Source organism: Eleginops maclovinus, chromosome 17 (genome assembly GCF_036324505.1).
Source record: "Eleginops maclovinus isolate JMC-PN-2008 ecotype Puerto Natales chromosome 17, JC_Emac_rtc_rv5, whole genome shotgun sequence".
NCBI lineage: Eukaryota > Metazoa > Chordata > Actinopteri > Perciformes > Eleginopidae > Eleginops > Eleginops maclovinus.
In genome coordinates this window covers 11,115,015-11,138,614 of record NC_086365.1, presented here as the reverse complement: position 1 = coordinate 11,138,614, position 23,600 = coordinate 11,115,015, and the positions used below count along the sequence as shown (strand labels likewise).

General features: G+C 40.6%; 2 protein-coding genes across 3 annotated transcripts in view; both read right to left on the bottom strand.

The window, feature by feature from the left end:
- LOC134879111 (copine-8) overlaps positions 1 to 7,598 on the bottom strand; it is a 64,879-nt gene extending 57,281 nt beyond the window's left edge. The window contains exon 1 of the mRNA XM_063905437.1: positions 7,424 to 7,598. Within this exon, the coding sequence (XP_063761507.1) occupies positions 7,424 to 7,521 (98 nt within the window). The 5' untranslated portion in view covers positions 7,522 to 7,598. The remainder of the gene's footprint in view (positions 1 to 7,423) is intronic.
- A 5,217-nt stretch (positions 7,599 to 12,815) lies between these two features.
- Positions 12,816 to 23,600, bottom strand: part of LOC134879284 (kinesin-like protein KIF21A) — a 31,193-nt gene continuing 20,408 nt past the window's right edge. For both annotated transcript variants that reach the window (XM_063905729.1, XM_063905730.1), the window contains 22 exons: positions 23,402 to 23,590; positions 23,113 to 23,312; positions 22,909 to 23,016; positions 22,731 to 22,799; positions 22,475 to 22,614; positions 22,250 to 22,394; positions 21,950 to 22,144; positions 21,160 to 21,261; positions 20,438 to 20,603; positions 19,309 to 19,366; positions 18,956 to 19,010; positions 18,511 to 18,719; positions 18,202 to 18,375; positions 17,684 to 17,716; positions 17,374 to 17,510; positions 17,211 to 17,295; positions 16,684 to 16,773; positions 16,434 to 16,592; positions 16,237 to 16,354; positions 15,972 to 16,142; positions 15,640 to 15,839; positions 12,816 to 15,494 (listed from right to left, as the gene is read on the bottom strand). In XM_063905729.1, the coding sequence (XP_063761799.1) occupies positions 15,437 to 15,494; positions 15,640 to 15,839; positions 15,972 to 16,142; positions 16,237 to 16,354; positions 16,434 to 16,592; positions 16,684 to 16,773; positions 17,211 to 17,295; positions 17,374 to 17,510; positions 17,684 to 17,716; positions 18,202 to 18,375; positions 18,511 to 18,719; positions 18,956 to 19,010; positions 19,309 to 19,366; positions 20,438 to 20,603; positions 21,160 to 21,261; positions 21,950 to 22,144; positions 22,250 to 22,394; positions 22,475 to 22,614; positions 22,731 to 22,799; positions 22,909 to 23,016; positions 23,113 to 23,312; positions 23,402 to 23,590 (2,861 nt within the window). In that variant the 3' untranslated portion in view covers positions 12,816 to 15,436. The remainder of the gene's footprint in view (positions 15,495 to 15,639; positions 15,840 to 15,971; positions 16,143 to 16,236; positions 16,355 to 16,433; positions 16,593 to 16,683; positions 16,774 to 17,210; positions 17,296 to 17,373; positions 17,511 to 17,683; positions 17,717 to 18,201; positions 18,376 to 18,510; positions 18,720 to 18,955; positions 19,011 to 19,308; positions 19,367 to 20,437; positions 20,604 to 21,159; positions 21,262 to 21,949; positions 22,145 to 22,249; positions 22,395 to 22,474; positions 22,615 to 22,730; positions 22,800 to 22,908; positions 23,017 to 23,112; positions 23,313 to 23,401; positions 23,591 to 23,600) is intronic.

Genomic DNA, 23,600 nt, shown 5'->3' with positions numbered 1-23,600 from the left:
GTGTGTGTGTGTGTGTGTGTGTGTGTGTGTGTGTGTGTGTGTGTGTGTAGCCCTTGACCTTTGCCAATGACTCGCTCTCCCTCTCCGTCAGATCTTTATCAATCCATTTTCCCGCTGTAGCTCCACAGGCATTGTGTCACATTGCGTCATGTGCGTTTTTCAAAAATGTGTGTGTTGCTACGGAGCAACTGAAGACACACATGATACTTGAAACAGTGCGCGCACACAAACACACAGAGGCTGGTGACTTATGTAGAAAAGCACCCGCAGTGAGAGAATAACAGAAGGAAGGGGGTCGATAGTAATTTCCTCCGAGTGCATAAATCTTTACTGACCTGACTTGAAAAAGCCCAAACCTGATTACGGAACACACACACACACACACACACACACACACACACACACACACACACACACACACACACACACACACACACACACACACACACACACACACACACACACACACACACACACACACACACACACACACACACACACACCTTTACTGGGAACCCGAGGTAAAGTACGACAGTAAAGACAGTGGCATCAATTGGTGTAAGCTCAGAGAGAGTTTCTTCAATATAGCTTTGTCTGGCTGATTGCCAGCACCACTGTGCTCTCAGCCAAAATCATTTGCGCCCCCCGCTGCTCAGAACCGCATGTAAACAGACAGAAGAAGTTACGGGCCGTCATGTCATCACGCACGCTTCCTTTGTGCTCGTGCTGGCATTGAACCTGCTCGCAGCGGGCGACCCCGTCTCCTCTTCAAAGTGATGGTTGTCAGCGGTGTCTTCAATAAGCGAACCATTATGCGACTTCTATGGGGCCAGAAAGGTCAACGCAATCAAATCCCATAGGCGGAGTGGGAGTGAGCGACCTGAAAATAGATAGCGGGTCGAGTGGGACTCGTGATGTTAAGGGACGGGGCTGTAGGGTAAGTAGTTCTACCCGTAACACAAGGTGGGGGAAGATTTTCTGGAGGCGATCTGCAAGAGAAACGCGATTGTGGACCCTCAAATGGGAATCAATAGGATCAATGTCACAAATCACACAGGGGCCACATGGTCAATAACGCGTAACCCGTGACATGTGGATCTGAGAGTCACATCTTCACCTCACTCAGCTTTACTTTATCTCCAAGAAACTTTGACACTAAATACTTTGCCACTATCACTGGCTCAATAATAAATGATAGCCATTCTAAGAAACAAACTACTTCATTGAGACACACTTGCCTTGCTTTGGGGGGGGGGGGTTCTTTTTCAAGATGACTAAGAATGCATTATTTAATACAACAATGACCTGGGGTCCAAACACATTGTGAAGCGTCAGGGTTTTCCTTATCTTTTCTCAATAGTCCAAATTTCCCAACTGTTTTTGGAAGATCCAATCTTACACAATCTTCATTTACCAAAAATACTTAGGGTGTGCGGAAAACGTTAACTTTAAGAGAGGTTTGGACTAAAAGATACTGTTAATGCTTTTATAATTTGGGTTTAGTGATTCACAGAGTCTGTACGTCTTCAGTAAATCAAGGTTTGAGTGGTGATTTTGCATAGACCACAACAGTAGCATATAACATCACTTCAGGGTATTCAATTAATACAAATATTACAAGATCTATGCTTCATGTCTAGGCTTTGGAACATCAGGAACGTCCCCAAGAAGCGGTTAAAAAGGACTTCTGTGTTTACAGCCAAATACAGCCCCATTAAGAGACCACTTCAGTGTTATCTTTTTCTCTTGTTTTATTATTTATAGACGTGTCTTTGAGTTACAGGATTTTTTAAATTTCTATTGTATTCTATAAACTACTGACAATGTTTCTCTGTGTTGAAATTCGGCAAACACTGGATGGCTGCCATACATATAAAGATAAAGATTTTAAAAGAATATGGAGTGGTCTCTTAATTTTTTGCAGAGCTGTATACACACACACACACACACACACACACACACACACACACACACACACACACACACACACACACACACACACACACACACACACACACACACACACACACACACAAAGGTTTTATAAGACCTGGTTGTGAGACGGCCGACTGACTGAAGCTCTGACTGAGTGGAAAACTTTACCGCCTTCTCTTCAAATATTTTCCAACAGCACGACGCACTTTTACCTTAAAATAGGTTGTCTCCACCCGGAGTACTTCTGGCTTTCTGTCCTAACATAATAACTGTATTTACCTAGCTTCACCTGTTACAAAACAACCTGATGCCCAGCGTTGAAGACAGCTGGCTTTTCAAGGACGATAACATGAATTATCTATCAGGCATGCTAATATTGATTTTGCAGATGGTTATGCAAATCTTAAACCAACCCAAAGTCTTTTTCAATGCGCTCGTCGCCATGCTGCGTTTCTGTTGACAGATCTGTTGGTAGTTGGTAAGATAAAAAGCAACAACATTAAGCCATTTCTTCTATATGGACGTTTTTTCTCCAGTTTTAAAACGTCATTATGTTATTATCATCACATTATCTGCCAACACATACAGACCATTCCACAAAAGGAGCCTGATGAAAACTATAAAAAAGGTTTTTCCACTTGTAGGAAGACTAAGTTGACATCACAAGCAAACAGTATGATGACTTTGTGCTCTGTGTGGGAAGCATCCATTCACTTCCTTGACCAAAATAGTCATTTAAACTTGCAGAACAAGGGAGTAGCTGTTCTACTGCGGCCATCGTCGGTAACTTTGTTGGTGTTAATGTACAACTTTGGTGTTTTATTGCGAATATTGGAGCTCTAAGTGAAACAATCACTCAAGAAAACTAAACGATAAAGGCAACGATAAACCAGCAACTTCCGTGATCTGTAAAATCATTTGCTTGGCCAATGAAGTTTGTAACACAATGGTTTGTTTTTTGTGCGGTCTGTTTTCTCACCAATTGCATGCAATCAATGAGGAAAACATAGAGCGGTCCCAAGCTTTAACTATATTACGCGCGTTTTAACTCATATTTGACATGAGAAGAAATACCTAAAGCCGCAGAACTGCTTGTAGTTTGAAGCTAACACGATGACACATTTTGGGAGTGAATCCATTAAGATCACAGCAGTCGCGTGTCCCAGCCTTCAGGCCTGCACAAATATGACCTCATTTTCCAATTTGGCCTCTTTTCATATTTCCAAACCGGGCTTTGCTGAAATCAGTCAGGAACAATTAGTGTTGACACGGACTAAAGGCTGACATTCAATTTTTGGATGAAGTATTATATATTTTAACTTTTTTAAACTCTAAGCCGCCTAAAATAATAATATTTGACTCGTCATTTAGTCAGACGGAAAGCACATAAACACACCTTTCTTACCATTTCTCATTTACACCACAACTAGTGTGTTTTGGCAACAGCGGACACAGAAAGAAAGACATTTTGTCTTTCCACAGCTGAGAGCAGGTAGACGGAGAGGAGGAAGGAGAGCTATTAGTGTCAACAGGAACAATGTTTGCTGACAGAGACAGAGAGGCAGATGTGTCAAGCTGTCTAAAAGACATTGTTTCACTCCTTCTCGGTCATCCGTCAGGTTATTTGTCTTGGACCGCAAGCTCATTTGTGTGCAAGTGTTATTTGTCTCGAAAAATAAAGCAAACATCCACTAAAACACACAATCGGATCAGGAGTTCATACTTTTCTTTCAGACAAACTGTGATGTAGGAAATGCCAAAGGGTTCCTCTGCACTGGGGTCATTTCTCTACAGTTTGATTCTATTTCTTTTCAGTCCATCCTACTCCTACAAGAACTTCAAATAAAAGAAAGGCCATGTCCAAGCAAGTGAATTCTGACAAAGTGTTAAAATATCCAACTACAACAAATAAACACAATGCTGCCTGGTACAAAAGACAGCTTTGTTCCTTATTGCTAAATACCGTGTTCATGAAAACTGTAGGTGAATTTATTGTAGAATTCACCAGTTTTATAAGCATTAGGGTACATGTTAAGGGCTTGTGGCAGCTTTGAGTGACAGAGTCTCAGTTCGCCGTTTGCGTAGATTAAATGCTTTATGGCTACAATGTTGTTTTGGCAAAGAAAAGTCCCATGTTCCTCTTACAATGCCATATAAAAACACAAGACACTAAACAATAAAAAATTGTGAAATAAGAAAGAGGGATAGAAATAGTGCAAGAGAATGTTGCATTTATCACATGTTAATATCATTTTTGCAATACGTGACACAAACGCAAAGAAATACTCAAAGTGAGTCAAATATGTGTATGTGTGTGTGTGTGTGTGTGTGTGTGTGTGTGTGTGTGTGTGTGTGTGTGTGTGTGTGTGTGTGTCCGAGTGTGAAGGAAAAGGTAACAGCCGGTATTCTGGCCCAATCAATGACATTTATTTTGACCTAAGGCCATTCACGGTCCCCTGGTAAGTGCATCAGGGAGTCATTTATTCCTCTGTGACTGTTGAGAGTGGGTGACGGATGGTTTGTGTCTAAGCCCTTTCATATACAGTATGTAGACCCGTACAGTATGTGTGAACATGCTTTTACGTATGTGTGCTTTTGTACAGCGCAGCAGGCGGAGCTGGCAGCGCATTGATCACAGCGGAGCTCTTCCATCGATCAGCAAAATGTCTCCAGCTCACTGCTGAGTCGAAGCCAAGCTCTGACTTCATCTCCCCACAGCGTCAGAGCTTTATCTGAATTAGCTGCAGACGCAGGCTAAGAGAATATGTCAATATTTCGGCAACAGTTATGTCACCTCTGACTGTACAACAATAACATGAGGGGGGCTACTTCATATGACGATGTCTGCTTCTTCCGCTCTTTCCCTTTGGAAAAAAATCCACTTTTACAAGCCTTTCAGTGCCTAAACTAACAAGAAGGAAAATCTAACTGAAAGTAAAAGCAGAAAATCATTAAGTCACTTGTTTGCAAATGATCTGTTTTTCCAGAAACAGCTGTTCAAATCTAAAAACCAGTATGTAATCTCAACTGTCAAGAAGACTGATTTGCATAGGAAATAAGCCAAAACATTTCCATCAGATGCAGTCTCAACTAAATGACTTCGAAATTCAGAAAGCTTTATTCTCAATCTTCAAGTCAATTATAAACATCAATGACAAAATTGCAGGGAAATAACAAACAATAATATCAAAAACGCCTGACATAACGACTATTAATGCATATTACTCTCACTTAAAGCCATTGTTATCCTCAGTGCAATTTCTCACCCTTACACCCCCCCCCCCCCCCACACACACACACACACAGGAAAACTTTGAAAAAGTAGTAACCATGGTGATATTGTACACTGTCATTGTGTGCACTTGAAACAAGCGCAACATATATGCTATAAGCTCACATAAACATGATGCATGCACACACTTGGCAGTAACCATGGCATTCTACCTCAGGTTGGAGGTGGGAGGATAGCCATCATAACATGTCCCCCCCGGGGGCTGGGTGACTCAGACATTAAGAAACTCTGCCCATCGTCTTCATATATTCTACAGGAATATGTCTTGTATCTGTGTTACTCAGGAGATGGTGTAAACCTGCTGGAAATACAGTATACGATGCAGGGAACGTTATGTTCCACGTATCTATCCGATTAAACTCCTGAGTGTCTTTACTTACTTGTGTATGGAACACATCTTTTAACACTCTACGTATAATACAACAACATGTTTATTTATATTGTATTCAGATATGCAGTATTGTTTTCAACTCTGCAGTTTCTCATTACGCTTTGTTTTATAGTACTCTATTTTACATCTATATAGCTTACTTATTTTTTGGCATTTTACTTGTATTACTTACTTGTAATTACAAGTTACTTGTACATCTTCCTTGTATTTTTTATTGCACTATGTGTATTTCTTTTTATGTTTTAACTTTATTGTGTGTAGGGGAGGGATTTAGGGATTTTTATTTCCCAAACTAGCAGTAACTTTTCTGCATATGACAATAAAGCCTTTATATCTTGAATCTTCTACATTAAATACTAACTTTGATCGTGAATTTGTCTTCCCACAACTGATCCTACATGATTGACTGCAATATTTCCGCTTAAAATGCATTACATATCAAATACTCACTTTAAGAATACTCCATTAAATGTCAAATTAAGCACTTTTTAAAAAACTACAATGAAGACAAGAGTCATACTGTTAAAGCAATGCTCTGTTGACTTAAGTTCGAAAGTCAAATAATGATATCTTGGCAACAAAATCAACAATCCGGCCAGCAGAGATTAAAGACACTTGAGAAATAATGTTTGACAAACAGGAGGCCACAGAGGAATTCCCAAACACTGAAACCTACTTTACAATGAGAGAATGCAACCTGTATTAAACAACCTCGACATATGCCAGCAGATGCAATGTGACCTATTTTGTCTGATAGAGGTGACACATTTAATTGGATTCCCTTGCAGGGGGGCTCCTCAGAAAATATGGCTGACCTGTGAAGTGTGCGGCCTGTAGCCTACTGTGGGTCACCAGTCATGCAGAATAAACTACATTCTCTGCATTCTCACCCTACTCTCATCCAGAGAGGAAACTCCTCCCTGAATGACAGAGAAAGAGCTCTTTCACACAGGGTTACAAACAAACCCCACACACACCAGCCCTGTCCGCTGCATTCACTGTCACTCACAGGTCCACACAATATAGGCTTCCTATAAGCCACAATAATGCCTCTCTATTGACAGCTGACCAACAAGCAACAACAATAAAGCTGTCAGTTGTCAAATACTGCAATAACACACACACACACACACACACACACACACACACACACACACACACACACAGAAATGTCTTAATAGGAATACACCAATAACATGCTCGTGCACTTTGCAGACACACATGCCTGTCAACAAATGTGTTTAAACCATATTATACGGTTTAACTTCCTATTGTACAACTACAATATACTTGTATGTGATGTTAAAGTGAGACTGTATAAGACATTGTGTTCTTAATAGCCATAAAACACCATTTCTTTCCCTTATTATTTTCAATGTAAACATTCCGATGCAACGTTCATGTACTTACGTTTGCGTTTCTTGTAGGCTACTTTAAAGTCAGTTTGAGCTGACCTTACTGGGGTTTTAACCATAATGTTTCAACATTTAAATCACATATTGATAGTATTGTGTTTATAGCTAAGTATCATCATGAAATCGTTATTTTTAACAGCGTAAAAGTAACAAAGTGGCACCACACTTCTCAAATGTACGTGGTGAAGTCAGCACTTAGCCTCGGTTTTACGTTTACTCGCCATAAATAGCCTAAATGGGACGGTTTTTTTTACCCATTCCTCGGCACAGTAGTAGATATACCAAACGATGAACTGAAACTAAACATAAACTTGGAGTTAAAGTGACTTCCATGTGATTTCCCGTCAGCCTGTTAGACTAAACCCAGGTTAAAAAGAGACATTCCCCTACCTGCAGGACACTGTGATTTCAACTTTGGTGGCAGGGATAGTCGCGTTCAGCGGGTCGAAGTCTCCTATCGACGCCATGTTGAGAAAACTGCTGTTCATGCTGTCAAAAAAAAATGTTTTGCCCTCTCCTTTCCTGGTTTTTGGTCCTGCCCCTTTTTACGAGCGGTGAATGAGGATAGCAAGAAACTGTGTGCGCCTCCTCGGCGAGAAGTGGAGCAAAGGTGCGGGGGAGAGGGAGAGAGAGGCTGAGAGATGTGATGTCACTTCTCTCTCTCCTCCTCTGTGTGTGTGTGTGTGTGTGTGTGTGTGTGTGTGTGTGTGTGTGTGTGTGTGTGTGTGTGTGTGTGTGTGTGTGTGTGTGTGTGTGTGTGTGTGTGTGTGTGTGTTTCTCTCTTCTCCTTCTCCCTTTCCTCTTTCTTTATGCCTCTATGGTGCCATCTCCTTCCCCTCTATCTGGCTGTCTCCCACTATGTCAATTCAGTTCAGTTGACTTCTGCTCAGCTCATTTAGAATCCAGAGCCTCAGAAAGACTGGCATGGAAAGAATAACAATAAGACAACATTCGAGAAAATAGAGAGACACTTCTCATGAGAAGTCTTTCTTGTGTGTGTGGTTGTGTGTGTATGGTTGTGTGTGAGTGTGAGTGTGGTTCACATTTCCCTTGCCCTCAATACTCTCATTCCCATCAGTTTAATTCAGTTCAATTCAATGTGGGTTTGTGTGACTTGAAACACTCTTTCCTCCAGGGCAATAACCTGTTAGGGGGCCCCTGGTAAAAATGCCCTGTTTGGGCCCCTGAAGATGTGATAAAAACCCATGTAACAAAGAGCAGGTGTGTAGTTTTAAGGTTGTTGTTGTTGTTGTTGTTGTTGTTGTTGTTGTTGTAACCCTGCAGAAAGGGTCAAAATAATGAATAAAAGATGCTATTGATTTGTGTTTATTTATTACATTGAAACTCCAAATGTTTCTGCCTCTGCTGCTTCGATTTTGTGAGATAAATGTTTGTGAAATACTTTCCTGCGAACAGTTCACATAGAAACGGCTTACACCGATAACCATGCATATTTTAAATGAAATGAAGCAGCTTTTAAAGGTACAGTATATTTGCATTCTGTTTTCAAATATGAAAATAACAACAGTTTCGCAAATACACATGGACGGGTTAAAGAATTGAGTAATAAAGTAATAACGCCAAGGTCTTTAGTCTCTTAACTTTATGGGAATGCAATACCCTACACTGAAAACTAGGGGTGGCCTTGGTTACCTGGCGCTAACTCACTCAACACCTTATATATGGTATATATGGTCTATGCAAACCCTCATAAGAAACTTGACTTCACGTTTCTGCCAAATCCAGATTAGCTCTTTCCTTCTCTTGTTTTAGAAGAGACTCACAAGTCTCCTTACACACCAGAGACACATATCTATGTGAAATAGACATAAAAGAGAGCATTTGCGTAAAAGGGGCCCTTTAAGTTACACGATTTTAACACAGGGTCTCTCTATAGTATCTGAAGAAACTGATTAGTTGCATGTTTTGTCACTAGTAATCCAGTCTGTGTATGTGTGCCTGAGCAGGAGAGTACACACTTTGTAGTCTCAGCTGTCTGAGAGGAGATTATTAGTATTATTAACAATATTATTATTAGTGCTTGTATAAAAACACTCAAATTTCTCTCCCTCCATGTCATGAGGATAAGCATCTGATTTAATTAACTGGAAGGGAGACCCTCCTCTGGCCAAGAATAGAATGACAGCATGATGAATGTGAAGGGATAAGTAGGAGAGTCACATTATGAGGACATTGTGTGTGTGAGTTTGTGTGTGTTTCATAAAGAGAGAGCTATTTTTAACTTTTTTTGCTAAGAGTGTGTGCATATGTGTTCTGTCCTTGGTACAGATTTATTTCCTTATAATTAGACCGAGAAGAAAGATTATTTAGTGTTGGCTTTCTAAAAAAAGTTTAACATTAAAGCTACAATCACCTCTTCTTACATTAGGTATGAGTCAGATGACCACATTGCAAGTATTCATACCGTATTTGCTATAGGCTACATGAGCATGTGTGTGTGTGTGTGTGTGTGTGTGTGTGTGTGTGTGTGTGTGTGTGTGTGTGTGTGTGTGTGTGTGTGTGTGTGTGTGTGTGTGTGTGTGTGTGTGTATGTGTGTGTGTGCAAGAGAGCAGTTTGTTTAGATCCTACAGTCATAGGATCTTAAAATGACGCATCTCAGTATTACTCAGTGTGTTTACTGGCTTACTCTAAATATATCTGACACACACACACACACACACACACACACACACACACACACACACACACACACACACACACACACACACACACACACACACACACACACACACACACACACACACACACACACACACACACACACTGCATTGATGTGCCCTGGGCTGGTATGTGTGTCATGGTGGCCAAAACCATTAGGGCACCCTTGAGCAGCTCACACATGGATGGATTGGGTCAAAAATTAATGGACGCACCCAGAGTCAAAACAACAGCATTAAGATGCAGAATGGTGATACCCCAGGATTCATAAGTCAACAACTCTATCGTTGAACATGCGTAAATCTTGACTCTCTTTGTTACCAACAAACTGCTGCTTTAATTATTACCCACAACCACCATCGCTCCACCAATTCGGGAAAAACTCGAGCATTGCCATGGTATTTTTTAAAGACGTCCATTCATGCTTTTTTATACATCCATGCGAAATACCTGTAAAACAAATGACATTCCCATTTCCCACAAAAAGGAAACAGATCCCTTTATCTTTTTTTCTATTTCAGCCAAGCCTGGATTCACTGTTGTGTTGAAGCTAGGTAGTTAAGTTCTCATTTACTCTTGACTAGACAGAGATTTGAAGTGGAGGGCACTCCTGCTTCAAAAGTCAACGACACTTCCCACACAATTGATCCTCACCTGCACTTACATGGAGGATCAAGAGCAGATTATTCAATGTAGAGAGCTTCCCTTTGTGAAAGGTACACAAAAGCACACACTGTCAATATCAGTTAAATCTTTCACTGAGACTGTACAAACTGATCCAGTGAATTCAATTTATTCAAAGCCTCCTTTTAATGGCTTATTAAAAATGATATTCTTTCAAATCTGTTTTGCTCGAGACCCGCTGAGAGGGGAAAAGGTTGGATTCGGCAGCCGCATTAATAGAGCAAGCAGCAGTATCACGGCTCATCAGTTCTGGTCATAAAGCGGCGGTGCTGGTATTTTTAGCTGTAGGTTTCACTCTTTGGACGCTCAGAGATAGAAACTGGGCTGGTGAATATTGACCCTGTCCTCCTCAGCCTCATTGGCGTTAAAAAAAAACATCTTTAACAGCCACTTAACCGTCTCTGCCAGTCCCCCCCCCCCCCCCCCCCCCCCCAACACCTTTTCTTATTTCTATCTCTGTCATGTCTTCTCATACAATTTCTTACTCACGTTTTCATTCCTTCTGGGTGACAAAGAAATGCAAATCAGTTGTGTGTTGGCTCAAATAGCTTGCTGAATGTCAAGAAAACGAAAACATTCTTGCTCTAATGATAGGTCGTGATTTCTTCCAAAGGTAAAAACAATGTAATGCTTGGTAAAAGACTCTAATGCATCAACTAATGGCCAAACAATAATGGGAGCATAATACTGATAAGACGGACCAAATAACACCATTATATGTTAGATAAATGCATTTCTCTTACTGTTTTCAAGTCATTATTTTAGTAAAGGGAGTAAAAACACATAAACAGACATCACACCAAAATGAACCTGTATGGATTTGAATCCCTCAGAAAATAAAGAGCACCTGCAGCTGTACAAATTGCATTAGAGCCGGATTTAACGGTGAAACAACAGCATCCGTTGTAAGCCCCCGCACACCACCAATCAATGTGTTCACTGAACAGATTAGAGGAGGATATATTATCCAAATTCATCATAGATTATGTTACAGTGAAAGTGGATCTCTCTGCCCACGCTCTCTGTCTGAGAAGTTGTTATTGATTTATGGTGGAACTTGATCATCTTGCTTGTACGATAATGTGCCAAGAATGTGAGTAGATCTTGGATTCCCGTACACAGAACACATCCTGAGAAACTGGTCGGACAGAGACTTGAGCAAATGTGAAAACTAGAGTTGAAAGGGTTTTCCTTGAACTTGTTATTAGTAAGCCGAAAAATTGGGCGTTGATAGTTTGATAGAAGGTCACACTGTGTGTTGACTGATGTTCTGGTTAGGTAGCAGTTTTTCACAAAGTGAGGGAAAGTTTCTGGGAAAAATTACAATTGGATGTTGGAAAAAATGAATATGTGAATTCCTTGGTGAGTTAGATGAGAAGATCTATACCACCCTCATGTTTGTGATAATATTCTTATATAAATCTCAACAGGGAAGCATTTTTTCAATTCTTCAGGTAAATGTCACACAGAGATCCTGGTTAGTGACACATGTAACAATTGTAACCCTCTATGCTGCAATAAACCAATGTTGTTAGTTAACTATCTTAGTTTGTAAGCTAGCTAGTTCTAGTTTTGGTTTCTGCTCCAACATTTACTTTTGTTGGAATGCAGGTAAACAATTTGTGCAATCTCAGAAATCATCTACTTAATAACAATATTAAAGATATCTGATTTTGAAAAATCAGATATCGGCCCATGAATTTAGATATACAATTTGGTCGTAAACATCTCAACTCCCAATCCATCCTAACTAGCAATGACCAGCATTTGGAAGACATGACCTGGATGTCTGCTAAATTGGAAACCCTGAAAAATTGGTCCCAAGCTATGTTTAGCTACGCCAGTTGCCAGACCAATAGCCAATGGGTTCAGATTGTTGATCAAATCTATCACATGCATGAAAACCTGAGATGCATTGTGGTTGTTCTCATATCACCGGAACGCATTTATGACAGTAATATAAAATGCAGAGGAATACACTTCAAAACAGCACCAAGGCAGCATGAGTCAGCCAAGAGACAATGCTTTGCTCCTTTGAGGCCAATTACCGGACTGCTGCTCTCAGTGGAGCTGGACATTAAATATTGATCCTTCCATCACCGTTCACATTCATTTGTCTTCTTCCTAAGCAGTTCCTTACTCTTTTCCTAGGTATGTAAGCCAATCAATCCTAGTTTACTGTTTACTGCCTCGGGTTGTTATTGAAAAGGAGTGAAACAAGCTGCAGATAAATGATGATTCGGTAAGAACAATACAGAGGTTATGTGAATTATAGGTAGCTGATAAAATGTATAGCCAGATAGGGAAACAAAATTTGCCAGAATCTCAAATCCAATATGATTACATGTACACGTCATTGTACAGTACTACCACCGTGTGGTCAGACCCGCTAATGCATGGTTAAAAAAAGAATCACCCTCTTGTAAAACATTTTTTTATTGCTTTAAAATGTATTTTCACACTGCACCAGATATTTCAATTACTAGAAATTGTGCACGAGAATCAGCAGGGAGAAAACAACAGTCGTATTTACAGAACAGATATACAGTCAATTTTTCAAAATAAGACTACAATAAAAAGGATCATTGTGATTTGAAGCAGATTCATTAGGAAGTAGAAACACCCAAATCATTCTTTTAGCAATTCAAGTGAAAACTGAAAACCAGTTTCAGTCATGGATCTGTTCACTATTGCTATGAGGCAAAGGGGAATAATTTGATTTTTCAGTGCAATTATTTTAGTCCTATTAACTAGAGCATCGCTAACATACCTCGAACATCCAATCAATACAGTCACTTTCCAAAGTTGTATTTATTACAGGCACTGAAAATACAAATCTGATTATTCAGAAATCCATCTTGGTGTATTCCACGCATTTCATCTTCAACAATGATAGGACATCAGAGGCAGGACTGAGAAATCTCTGATCAACAAGGAAGACACATCAGCAAAATCGATAAAACAAATAAATAAATTAAGACTCACATTTTAAAGATTGGATGATGTCTGATATGAGTATTGAAGCATTTGTGCAAACACTAAAATGAACAGGACTGAGAAATGACATAATGAGAACGTTTTGCCTCGTTTGGATTGAAGACACACACAGATCTCTCAGGGGTAGATGCTTTCACAAAATACACCTCATGTCCCATGATTAGGAATTTCAAGGTGCTTTCATGATTTTACGAACAGCCTCTCTTCTCACGAAACTGCCAAAACTCCAGCAAACGTTTTCTTAAAGCACTTGCTGCTTAAATCATACTTGCACAGGTGCTTAAGGTTAGGGAAAGTAAATCTCAGTGGGTAACCTTTTAATGGAAGTGAAATGTCCTTGCCAGACGCGAGCATGCTGACAGGAAAGCCAAAAAGATTCAGCGAAGGAAACTAAATGCTTAAGGAAAACTGTCTGTCTATCACCAAGAGAATACTGAAAGCAGAAACCCATCTGCTATTTGTGAATACATCACTGACTGAAATATTGAAGCCATTTGGAAAAACATTGAGGCAGCTTGTGTCATTTTAATCCAGATGTAACTGCCTGGGTTTTAACACAATGATTCACAGATAAGGGTGTATATGTAGGGTAAGTATCTCTTGAAAAGCTATGCTGCCCTACAAAGCCAAAACGCAGCATCTACTTGTTTAAAATGTACTTGTTGAATGTTACTTTTGACATCTGTTTTACCTACAAAATCATTATGCCACAGAATTTTAAAAAAACTGAAAACTTGGAGGTAAATGCCAGGTAACGCTAAATAGTTGGGCTAGCTAAAAGAGGCTAGCTAGTGAAAGCTAATTCATTCTTTTTTCTGTTTCCTGTTTTTAAAATCAGATTTTTTAAATCCACATACAGTACATAAGGTTGGTAGCTAAACAAGATTGTAATTGAGGAATAAACCAAACCAGTTAAAATAAACTGGCAAAAAGCTGACAAGTCCAGCATACCTGAGTAGCATTATCTGCTGTCTCTGAATCTACATGATGTGTTCTGGTCAAGCTACTTTAAATCACACATCTGTATGTGTTTAATCATTCTGCAAATGAACCTAGTTCATCATTGAAAATGGACAAGAAAGCTAAAGGAAATATTCTGTTTGCAGTTACTGCGTTTGGGTTTTGTAAGGCAGTAGGCTTATACGAATAGCATTGAAGAGCCATGAAACACATTATTTTGAATACACAATATCAGTCAGCAGTTGATAGGATGAATACTATGCAACACGTTTTATTTATTAGGTCCTGTTAAAGGAGCAGGATATGTTGTATTTAGAGGCCTCTCATAAGAGGGTTTGGCAGTAACAGCTGAAGAATAAGACCATACGCAGCTTCAGTAGTTATTTGTTCCTTGGTTACAGGGAGCTCACACACCTTGAACGAACTGGAGAGCAATACAGGAGGACACAACACATCACGCATCATGTGAACACATACTGTAGGATAGACTCACAGTTGTTGCTGGTGAGGCGGACATCTGCATGTTTTAGGACTCTATAGGTAATCAACAATTGGTGCAAGGAAGCAAAGCATTTCACCACTACACGTTTTTTTGTCTTTCCAGCTACAGTGAAATATGCATAGAAGGTATCCATGTTGTCTAGCGCTGAAAAGAGAAGAGGAATGCTGAAAGCACAGGAGCGACTCCTGGATCGATTGACACCGAAGTCAATATCAATTGTGTTGTTTTTGTTGCAGTTATGAAAGCTGCTGTCCATCTCAGCTGTTCTGTAGTCCTTGGAGTTTTAGAGGGGCTCCACTGTGATTGGTCTTGACCTAAAATATCAGTAAATATACTCAGCTTTTTTAGACTGAGAGCCTTCACATATAATTAGACCTCCCTGAAACTGTTCCCTGTGGAGAATCACTGAAATATTAGTGTTGTTAAAATACTTTTTTTTCACACTTTCGGGAATTATAACTATCCTATCCAACACTTCATCGAGTCATGGGTGATGTAGCTGCTTCACAAATGACTCATTTTGATTAAATGAAGGCCTGTAGATGATCCTTGATATCAGGTGATGATTTGGAGGCAGGTGTCAGTGGACTCCTTCCTCTAGCGATCCTTTGGCTTCCCAAATCTTTACTGTGCGATCACTGCCGAAAAAAAACACACAGTAGAATTAAGGTGATTACAATCAACTTCAAAATCACGTCTCAACCTTAACGTTCAGTATCTTTAGGATCTTGATGATAATGAGAAAGAACAGAACATTTCAAATGTGTGTGTTTTGTGACTCACTCTGAGGCAGTGAACAGTTGGCTGCTATTTGTGGCCAGGCCGTTGATGGGACTGTCGTGTCCCCGGACCTCGCCGAGGGGCGCTAGTGAGTCGGCGTGCCAGAGGCGTAGCAACCCTCCTCTGCATCCACTGAGGAGCACCGGAGAGCCTGGCACCATGCCCATAGCGCTGACCCAGTCTGCCTGTGCACTGACAGACTGCTAGAAGAAACCACAGAGGATTAGTTAGTGCAGACTTCTGTATGTCAGAACATAGTGGGGGTTTTTTTATTCGGGTTTCAGCAACTTATTTAATCATATTTACTGCTTTGAAAACTTTTGTGATCAGCGTACCTGTAGCAGCTGTTTACTGGCTAAGTCCCACTTCTTGATGTAGAAGTCTCTGGAGCCGCTGTAGAAAACATCCCCGCGCACCACCAGAGACTCCACCCCGTCCTGATGAGCGGGATCGAACGATTGGCTGGAGCTGATGCTGCCCTGAGCGCCTTCTGCCACCTCAAACATCTGGAAAACACACACACACCGCCACGATACATCTAATTCCTGTGTGGTTTTGTTGCAAACACACAGCATGCAATCACAGATATGTGTCTCTTACTTTAATGTGATGGTCTTTGGATCCAGTGAGGACAACATCCTGTCCGTTACTTAATTTTTCAACAGTGAGACACATGACAGGTCCCAGATGGCCAGTGAGCTTCCCTGTGGATGCAAACCTAGCGAAAGGAAAGGAGATTAATTTTGTCTTCCTGTTTGTTAAATGCTTTTTAGACCCGTATCTGTGTTAGTATTTACTTGCGGAGGTCCCACATGCGCACAGCGTTGCCAGCGGCGGCATAAAGGAAGGAGCCTGAAGGGTTGAGAGCGATCTGGTTGATCTGACTCTCTCCTGCTGGGATGGATAAACTCCTGACAGACGAACAGATGTCTCCTGAACCCACCTGTCCCGACGACCTGACAACCACAAAGGTGCAAAATATATCCTTTTGTACTCTGTTTTAATATGTGCAGCTTGAGATGTTGACAGAAGAAGTGTTGTTCTTACGTTAGCGTGCGGATACACTTGGCGGAGTCTCGTATGTCCCACACTTTGACGTAAGCGGTGGACACAGTGAAGACGAGACTAGAAGTGTACCTGGAATATAAAAAACAACAAATAAGGACAATTATTGATCAAACACACCACTTTATTGACAAATATTTAGAGTGCCATTTGGGATTTTCCAGAAAAAAGTAATGTATATTTCATGCAACCCCTCCCAAATAATAATGACACAAATAAAATAAATCATCACATTATAGGGTACAGACATTATCAGAGTAAACCAAGCAAACAAATAAATTAGTAAATAGTCGTACATTTGAATTAAATATAAATCATTTAAGACAATATACAGTATATAAATAAATCAATGTTAATGGTGATGTGAAATTGGTAAGACAGGCCAGACACTGAGAGGTTTTTAATCCACAGATTGGGTGTTTCTGGGATTTTCAAAAAAACGCCCCATTTGCTACGACTGAGTCCAAATATTACTTCACATAGCTTGTACTTTTGCCGAGTTCTGGTACCTGACTGAGACGACACTGCTGGGATGATCTGCGAGAGACATGATCTCCTGACCCGTCACCAAGTTCCACACTTTACACGTACGGTCTGAAAAGTATACGGCATGTAAGGGAATGAAGAACATAAGAAGAGAGCAATATGTTTTATGAGTTGAGCTTTCCCTACCTTTGGATCCTGTGAAGAGCAAATCATCTGTAGCATCTACGCAGAGAACAGGTTTGGTGTGGCCCTCTGCTACGTACACACACTGCAGTTTGGCTCCGCGGCTGTTCTTCTGGGCCGTCACAGGGTTGATCACACCTCTGCAACACAGACGATGTGATAAGAGCTATAACAAGTGGCTAGTATTACTATTGTGTATGTGATGTGTAGAAAAACACAGGGTTTCAAATAGAGATACTTTTATGTTTACATTTAATAAGAAGACATCAAATGGATTCCTATTTAAAAAGACACATTAAGAGATGAACGTTACCTATGGCCTTCATATACAGGGGACTCCTCCAACCTAAATGACGAAGAAAAGTAACATTTTAAAGGCATATTAAAAAACCTTATCATAACCCTTAACTGTGTTTCCAGAAAAAATAGTATTATGTAAACAAACTGGAATTTATGAGGTTACATTATGAATGTTTGGTCATTATGAGCAGAACCGATTAAAAAGTGAAAAAATATATAAATATATGTATTTTCTTTTGCAGTTTTAGAATTTTCTTAATATAAAATGCATTTAAATCAAAATTGTTGCCAACTATGTATATAAATGGACTGAAAATAGACAGAATATACAGAAAATAATGAACCTTTGAGTTTGTAAACAATGTAAACAAACCTTATGGTTAAAATTAGAAACCATTTCATTTGAATGTTTGATAAAAATTTCACAGAACACAGAAACACAGAAATAGTGGAACATATATTCTTATTACGAATATTAAAATCCTTTTATGTCACTTTCACATGCAAAGCCTCCCCAGGGATGTCACTCACAGCGCTTTGTGGTCACTGCCTTTAGTTTTAGCCTCTGCTGTGCTAGGCGGATGTGTGTGTATGGGTCCTGGGATGTGCGTTGCCGTGGCGCCTTTCTCTTGCACCTTCCGCCGACTGAATGGCGAGCGCTCCACTGGCATTCTCTCCGTCCCTGTAGGTGACCTGGATCCAGAACTGCACACAGGAAAGTAGACAGAAAACACTTATATTTTTAGTAAGGGAGGAAAAGCCGAAACATTAAAAGTGACAGAGAGTAATATCCTGAGAAATCTGTTTTCCACTGGGAAATGTTGCCCCCTCAACACTTACACGCCTGCTGGTCGGGCCAACAGTGCAGATGGAGAAACAGTTTGCTCGCAGTCTGGGGTTTGACTGAGAGCGTGACCCTGCATGTCTGTAGACCCTTCCAGGCGCTCTGAGAGGGGCAGCAGGGGGAAGTCTCCGGTGGGGGATTCACAAGATGCATCCCCACTGCCGGCGTACAGCAGCTCCATCTGGGTGGTGGTCCGTCTGCGAGCCTGAGGGACCACAAGTGTTTGGCTCATTATTCAGTTGACTCAAAAGCAAATGGACCAGTTAGTAATAATTTCAAGTCCTATAAATAGAGATTGTTAAACGGGAAAAGTTAAAGTAAAATAGGATGTAAAAGAGGACTCACATTTGTATTTGACTTTTACCATTATTACAGCATATTGGATCATTTGCCTACTAAGATTTTGTCAGTATAATCAGTTGGCCACACACAGTACAGTACCTTGCCTCTTGGTCTGGTTTCACCACATAACTTCAATAGATCCGATGCCAGTGTGCTGAAATGAAGTGAGGGGTAAGCAATCAAGTTACACACAATACATGCAAATATGATCATATGAACAAAGCATAGTGCAATGTGTGTTAAGTGGAACTGAAACAGAAGATCATTTCAGTTTTCTCCGATAGCTTCAATGTCAATTGAGCCAGTGACTTGACAGCATTGTATTACTACTCGAGAGAATTATGATGTACCTCTTTCAATTGACATTATACATTACTTACTAGGCTAGTGCAGCCATAATTACTGTTATTAATCAGACTTTTCCCACTTTGACTCCATGTGTCTGTATTTACCTGCCCTCCGTGGCTGGACTTGGGGTTGACTCGTCACTACTGCTGTCATCTCCGTTCTCTGTGGAAAACAGGATATCTCAGAACATTTGAAAGAGCCTGTGTGTATTTAAGAAAGCTTACACAAGACAAGGTCCATTAAGAAAGCTAGAGTATTACAGCACAACAGTGACTAAGGCTTCAGCAGCTCATAACAAGGGCAGGGGTCACCTGTTTTAGAATAAAGAGACCCTTAATGTAACACAACTGGAAGCTACAGTGCTTGTCCTGTGTGGAGGAGGAATGGAAAAAGCATGTGACAGATACAAACAGAAATGCAGACACACAAACTGCTGTGTCTAGCTTCGAGTCCTGCTGCAGTGTGGAGTTTTCTGTTTAGTTTTAGTGACTTTTGTGAGTGGGACTGGCTAGCAGGTGGGATAACGGGGGAAACGTAAAGAAACACATCATGCACGTCATGGCGGAGTTACTTCGACTGGGTTAGATTTCACAAAAGAGGATTGCGGATTGATGCACACTACAAGATTTCTTTATCTGCTTTAAAAAATATAATCACAGTTAATGCATGAACTGTAGAAAAAAGAATACAAAAAGTAGTCATCTTGTATACATATCATCACAGATACATAATTCTATGCAACTGCATCTTATCTCGTGTATAAGATAAGATATAGATATATAACTTTTTTTTATTTAGGTAAAAAATGTAATTTCCTTTAATAAAGACCAAAAATCTAAATGCAGAACCAAAATGTATAAGGCAATAAACATAAAGTAACATTTTCTTTATGATCTTATAGTTTATTTTCCTTTAATTGGGGATAAATGTTGTGGAAATCTTGTGTTGTGCATGTGCCATGCTCTCTCAAACAGTCACACTATAATCAATACTCACCTGGTGACAGGTAACCTAACTCTGAGTTCACACCACACAACAGAGAAAACAAACAGCAAACAAATCAAAATCAAAGATGAGAAAAAGGCTGCACTTTATTTCACAGGCCGGATTTTTTTCATCAGTTCTCTTTGCGCACTGGAAGAAGTGTGGCCTACAAAATAAAATGGAGCCATGAAAGAATGGTTATGACTGACATGCTCAGACTGATGATATTGATTTGAAGATGTTACAGACCTTGCAGAGCGCTGCCCAGCAGAGCGTCCAGCTCCGGGTTGATCTCCGCTTTCTCCTTCAGCATGTGGAACAGCAGCTGGTTCTGGGTGGCGCTGTTGATCTCGGTCTGCTTCAACCTGCCCTCCATCACCTTCAGCTGGGAGTCCTTTTGAGCCGCCTGCAGACCCTGATGACACAAGTAGAAATTAGTGGAGAAGCAACGAAAGCTGTCATTTTGACTTCAGTAGCCCATTTGTAATTTCTTCCACTTCTTCATTTGTCTTTTTCTTTGCTGCTGGGTTAATTTCCTCACTGGAACATCAAATCTAATATAATCTTATCTAATTTTAACATAATTTAATTAAGTTGTTCCATTTCAAGTCTCATTAAATCTTGTACAGGAGCCATGGCTACGAAAATGAGATCAAGACGAACAAATGCTGCCGAGACAACAAACAACACAGATGTTGACAAAGCAATGAAATTCACAAGTTTATATATTTTGAAAGTCACAGGTATCACATATAAAAAAGGGAGTGCTCATGTTATCTGAGTGAACTGCGCTGTATTTACATGTTAGAATGAGGTTGCATAATGCACCTTACAGGTTAAAGCAAAGGGTTTGTCAGTTTAACAAGTTGCTTCAGGAGTGATACTGGAATATACCTTTTGTAATTGCTCGAATTAACACCAAAACACTGATGACATTGAGACTGAAATAAGTCAGCAAGGGCTGTAGGTACCTTATTGATGGCCATGGTCATGAAATGATCCAGAAGGAAGCGGGACTCTGATAAATTACAGGAGCTGATCACAGCGATCACATCTCCTGTGTCTCCTTCCTCCTGCAGCCCAAAATAAAAACCCAATAAAGATGCATTGTGAGAAACCTAGTCACAAGACACTGTATTTTACCATTGTAGATATTTTTCGTGTTTAGAATAACACCTACTCACCTTCCTGCCCAGAGTGAGACAAGAAGACTGATAATACTCTTTTATTGCTCCAGTAAATATAAGGCTACGACCAGCAGCTAGCTAGCATAGTTTAGCACAAAGAATTAAAACAAAACTGTCCAAGAGAACAAAAACTGAATAACAGCGCTTTACAAGCTCCACAGAAACTAGTTCTTACGTTGACATTAGTTGGAAATAACATTTACAACTAACTACCAGGTTTTATGTGGCTAGATGAACCTGCTTACAACGCTAACATTAGCTTGCTAACATATACCTGTTGAGATTAAGGAGTAAAATATATTATTGGATGTGGCATGACATTAGACAAACATTCTGTATGATATTATCAGAAATATTTGCAGACAATATATTTGTTTAACATTTTACAAAGTAATACAATATATTTACCTCATATAAAAAAAGAAGTAATGCCAATAGCCTAAATTGAGAGGTTAAAATAATCAAATGCTAAAAATAAACATTACTGAACAGTGACTTGCTCTCATTTATTGTTCATAACCACTACATCCTGACTACCAAGGAACTAGATTCCTGGGACTCCCCACCCCCTCACCTTGGCCTCCTCCATCTGCATGATGTTAGCCTGGCAGTCGGCGATGCTGTCGTTGATGTAGTCGATGTTGGCGCTCAGGGACTCCAGCTCCTCGTTCAGGGAGGCCAGGGAACGGTCGGCATCTGCACCATCCACCGCCGTCTTTTCTCTCTTTCTGGACACACGCTCCCGCCGCCTGGTCAGCTCCTCCCGTTGCTAATGGAACAATATGATTTTGCATTTTCATTTACAAAACATTACAATTTCTTTTGGTCTTGGTGGTCAAGGGAAGAAAACGTTGAGGGGAAGACATCATTTTACCTTCAGCAGTCTGTTCATTTCACTCTCCATGTTAGAGATGGTCATCCTCTGCATGATGATGTCAGTGACACGTCTCTCCAGTGACTGCCATTTGGTCCTGGCCGTCCTGTTGATGTAGATACTTCCCATCCGCACTGGGGAACTCCTGAAGAGAAAGTTATCGGTCTGTTAAAACTAATTTACTCTCCACTGTGTGATACACATGAAAACATTTGGATGCCGCACCTGGCTCCATTAGCAGGAGACGCTCCAGATGCATGCATCCTTCCTGGGGTGGCTCTATAAGACTCCTGCAGAGGTTCAGGTGTCACCTTCCTGCTCACTTTCCCAGACAGCGGCCTCACCTGCCGCCTTAGAGCAGTCACCTGGAACAGTTCACAAAAGAGACAGTCATTATGCATATTATGATACATTATGGAGAAGAAACGAAAGCAGAGGCACAAAATATTATATTTTCCACAATTTTCCATATGAGTCTCACCTCTTCATTCTTTCTGCGAAGAATCAACTCCTGTTGTCTCTTATGGGCCTCCATCTGCTTTAGTTGGTGCTGTAGGGAGAGAAAAGGGAGTTAAGAGCGGTCTAATCTTTTGATATATTTGAAACAAAATTGAAATAAAAACCTAATAAATGTTGATGAAAGTTTCCATCACTGTCACCTCGGCTCTGCGGTGCTCTTTCTTCAGAGAGGCGATCTCCCTGTTCCTCTTGCACTCCGTGGCTCTGTTCCTCTCCTGCTGCTCCTTCATCTGACGCATCAGCACCACCTGGTGGAGAAATACAAAACAGCAGGAGAAGAATCAGCAATGCAACAACCGGAGTGTGTAATTGAAAAACAAATTCGACACAACCTATTCTATTACCTTGGTCTTCTTCATCTCGGTCACATCCAGCTGGAGCTTCTTGAGCTGCTTCTCGTACTGCGACTGGTTCTTCAGCAGGCGGGCGTGCTCCTTCTGAGCCGACTGCAGCTTCTGCAGCTCCTTGTTCATGGAGCTCAGCTTCTTCTCATACTCCGTTTTAATCTTCTTGGCCTTCTCATCGGTACCCGACCCCACTGAACCTGAGCAAGGAAACAATACCTTTATATTATCCAGTTAGGATTGTATTTAGCAACCCAGTCACTGATGTCTGTGTGCAGGTGTCTCTTACCCATATTATGCAGCACCTTGTCCCTTTCCAGCTGTGTGTCTATGATCTTGTTCTGCAGCATCGTCAGCTTCTGTTCGTACTGCTGCTTGAGAGTGTGCAGACGCCGCTGACTGTTCTCCAGCTCGTCGATGAGCTTCTGCTTGATGGCGATCTCGCAGGTGATGTTGGCCAGGTCTGCCTGTACGTTTTCTGTACACAA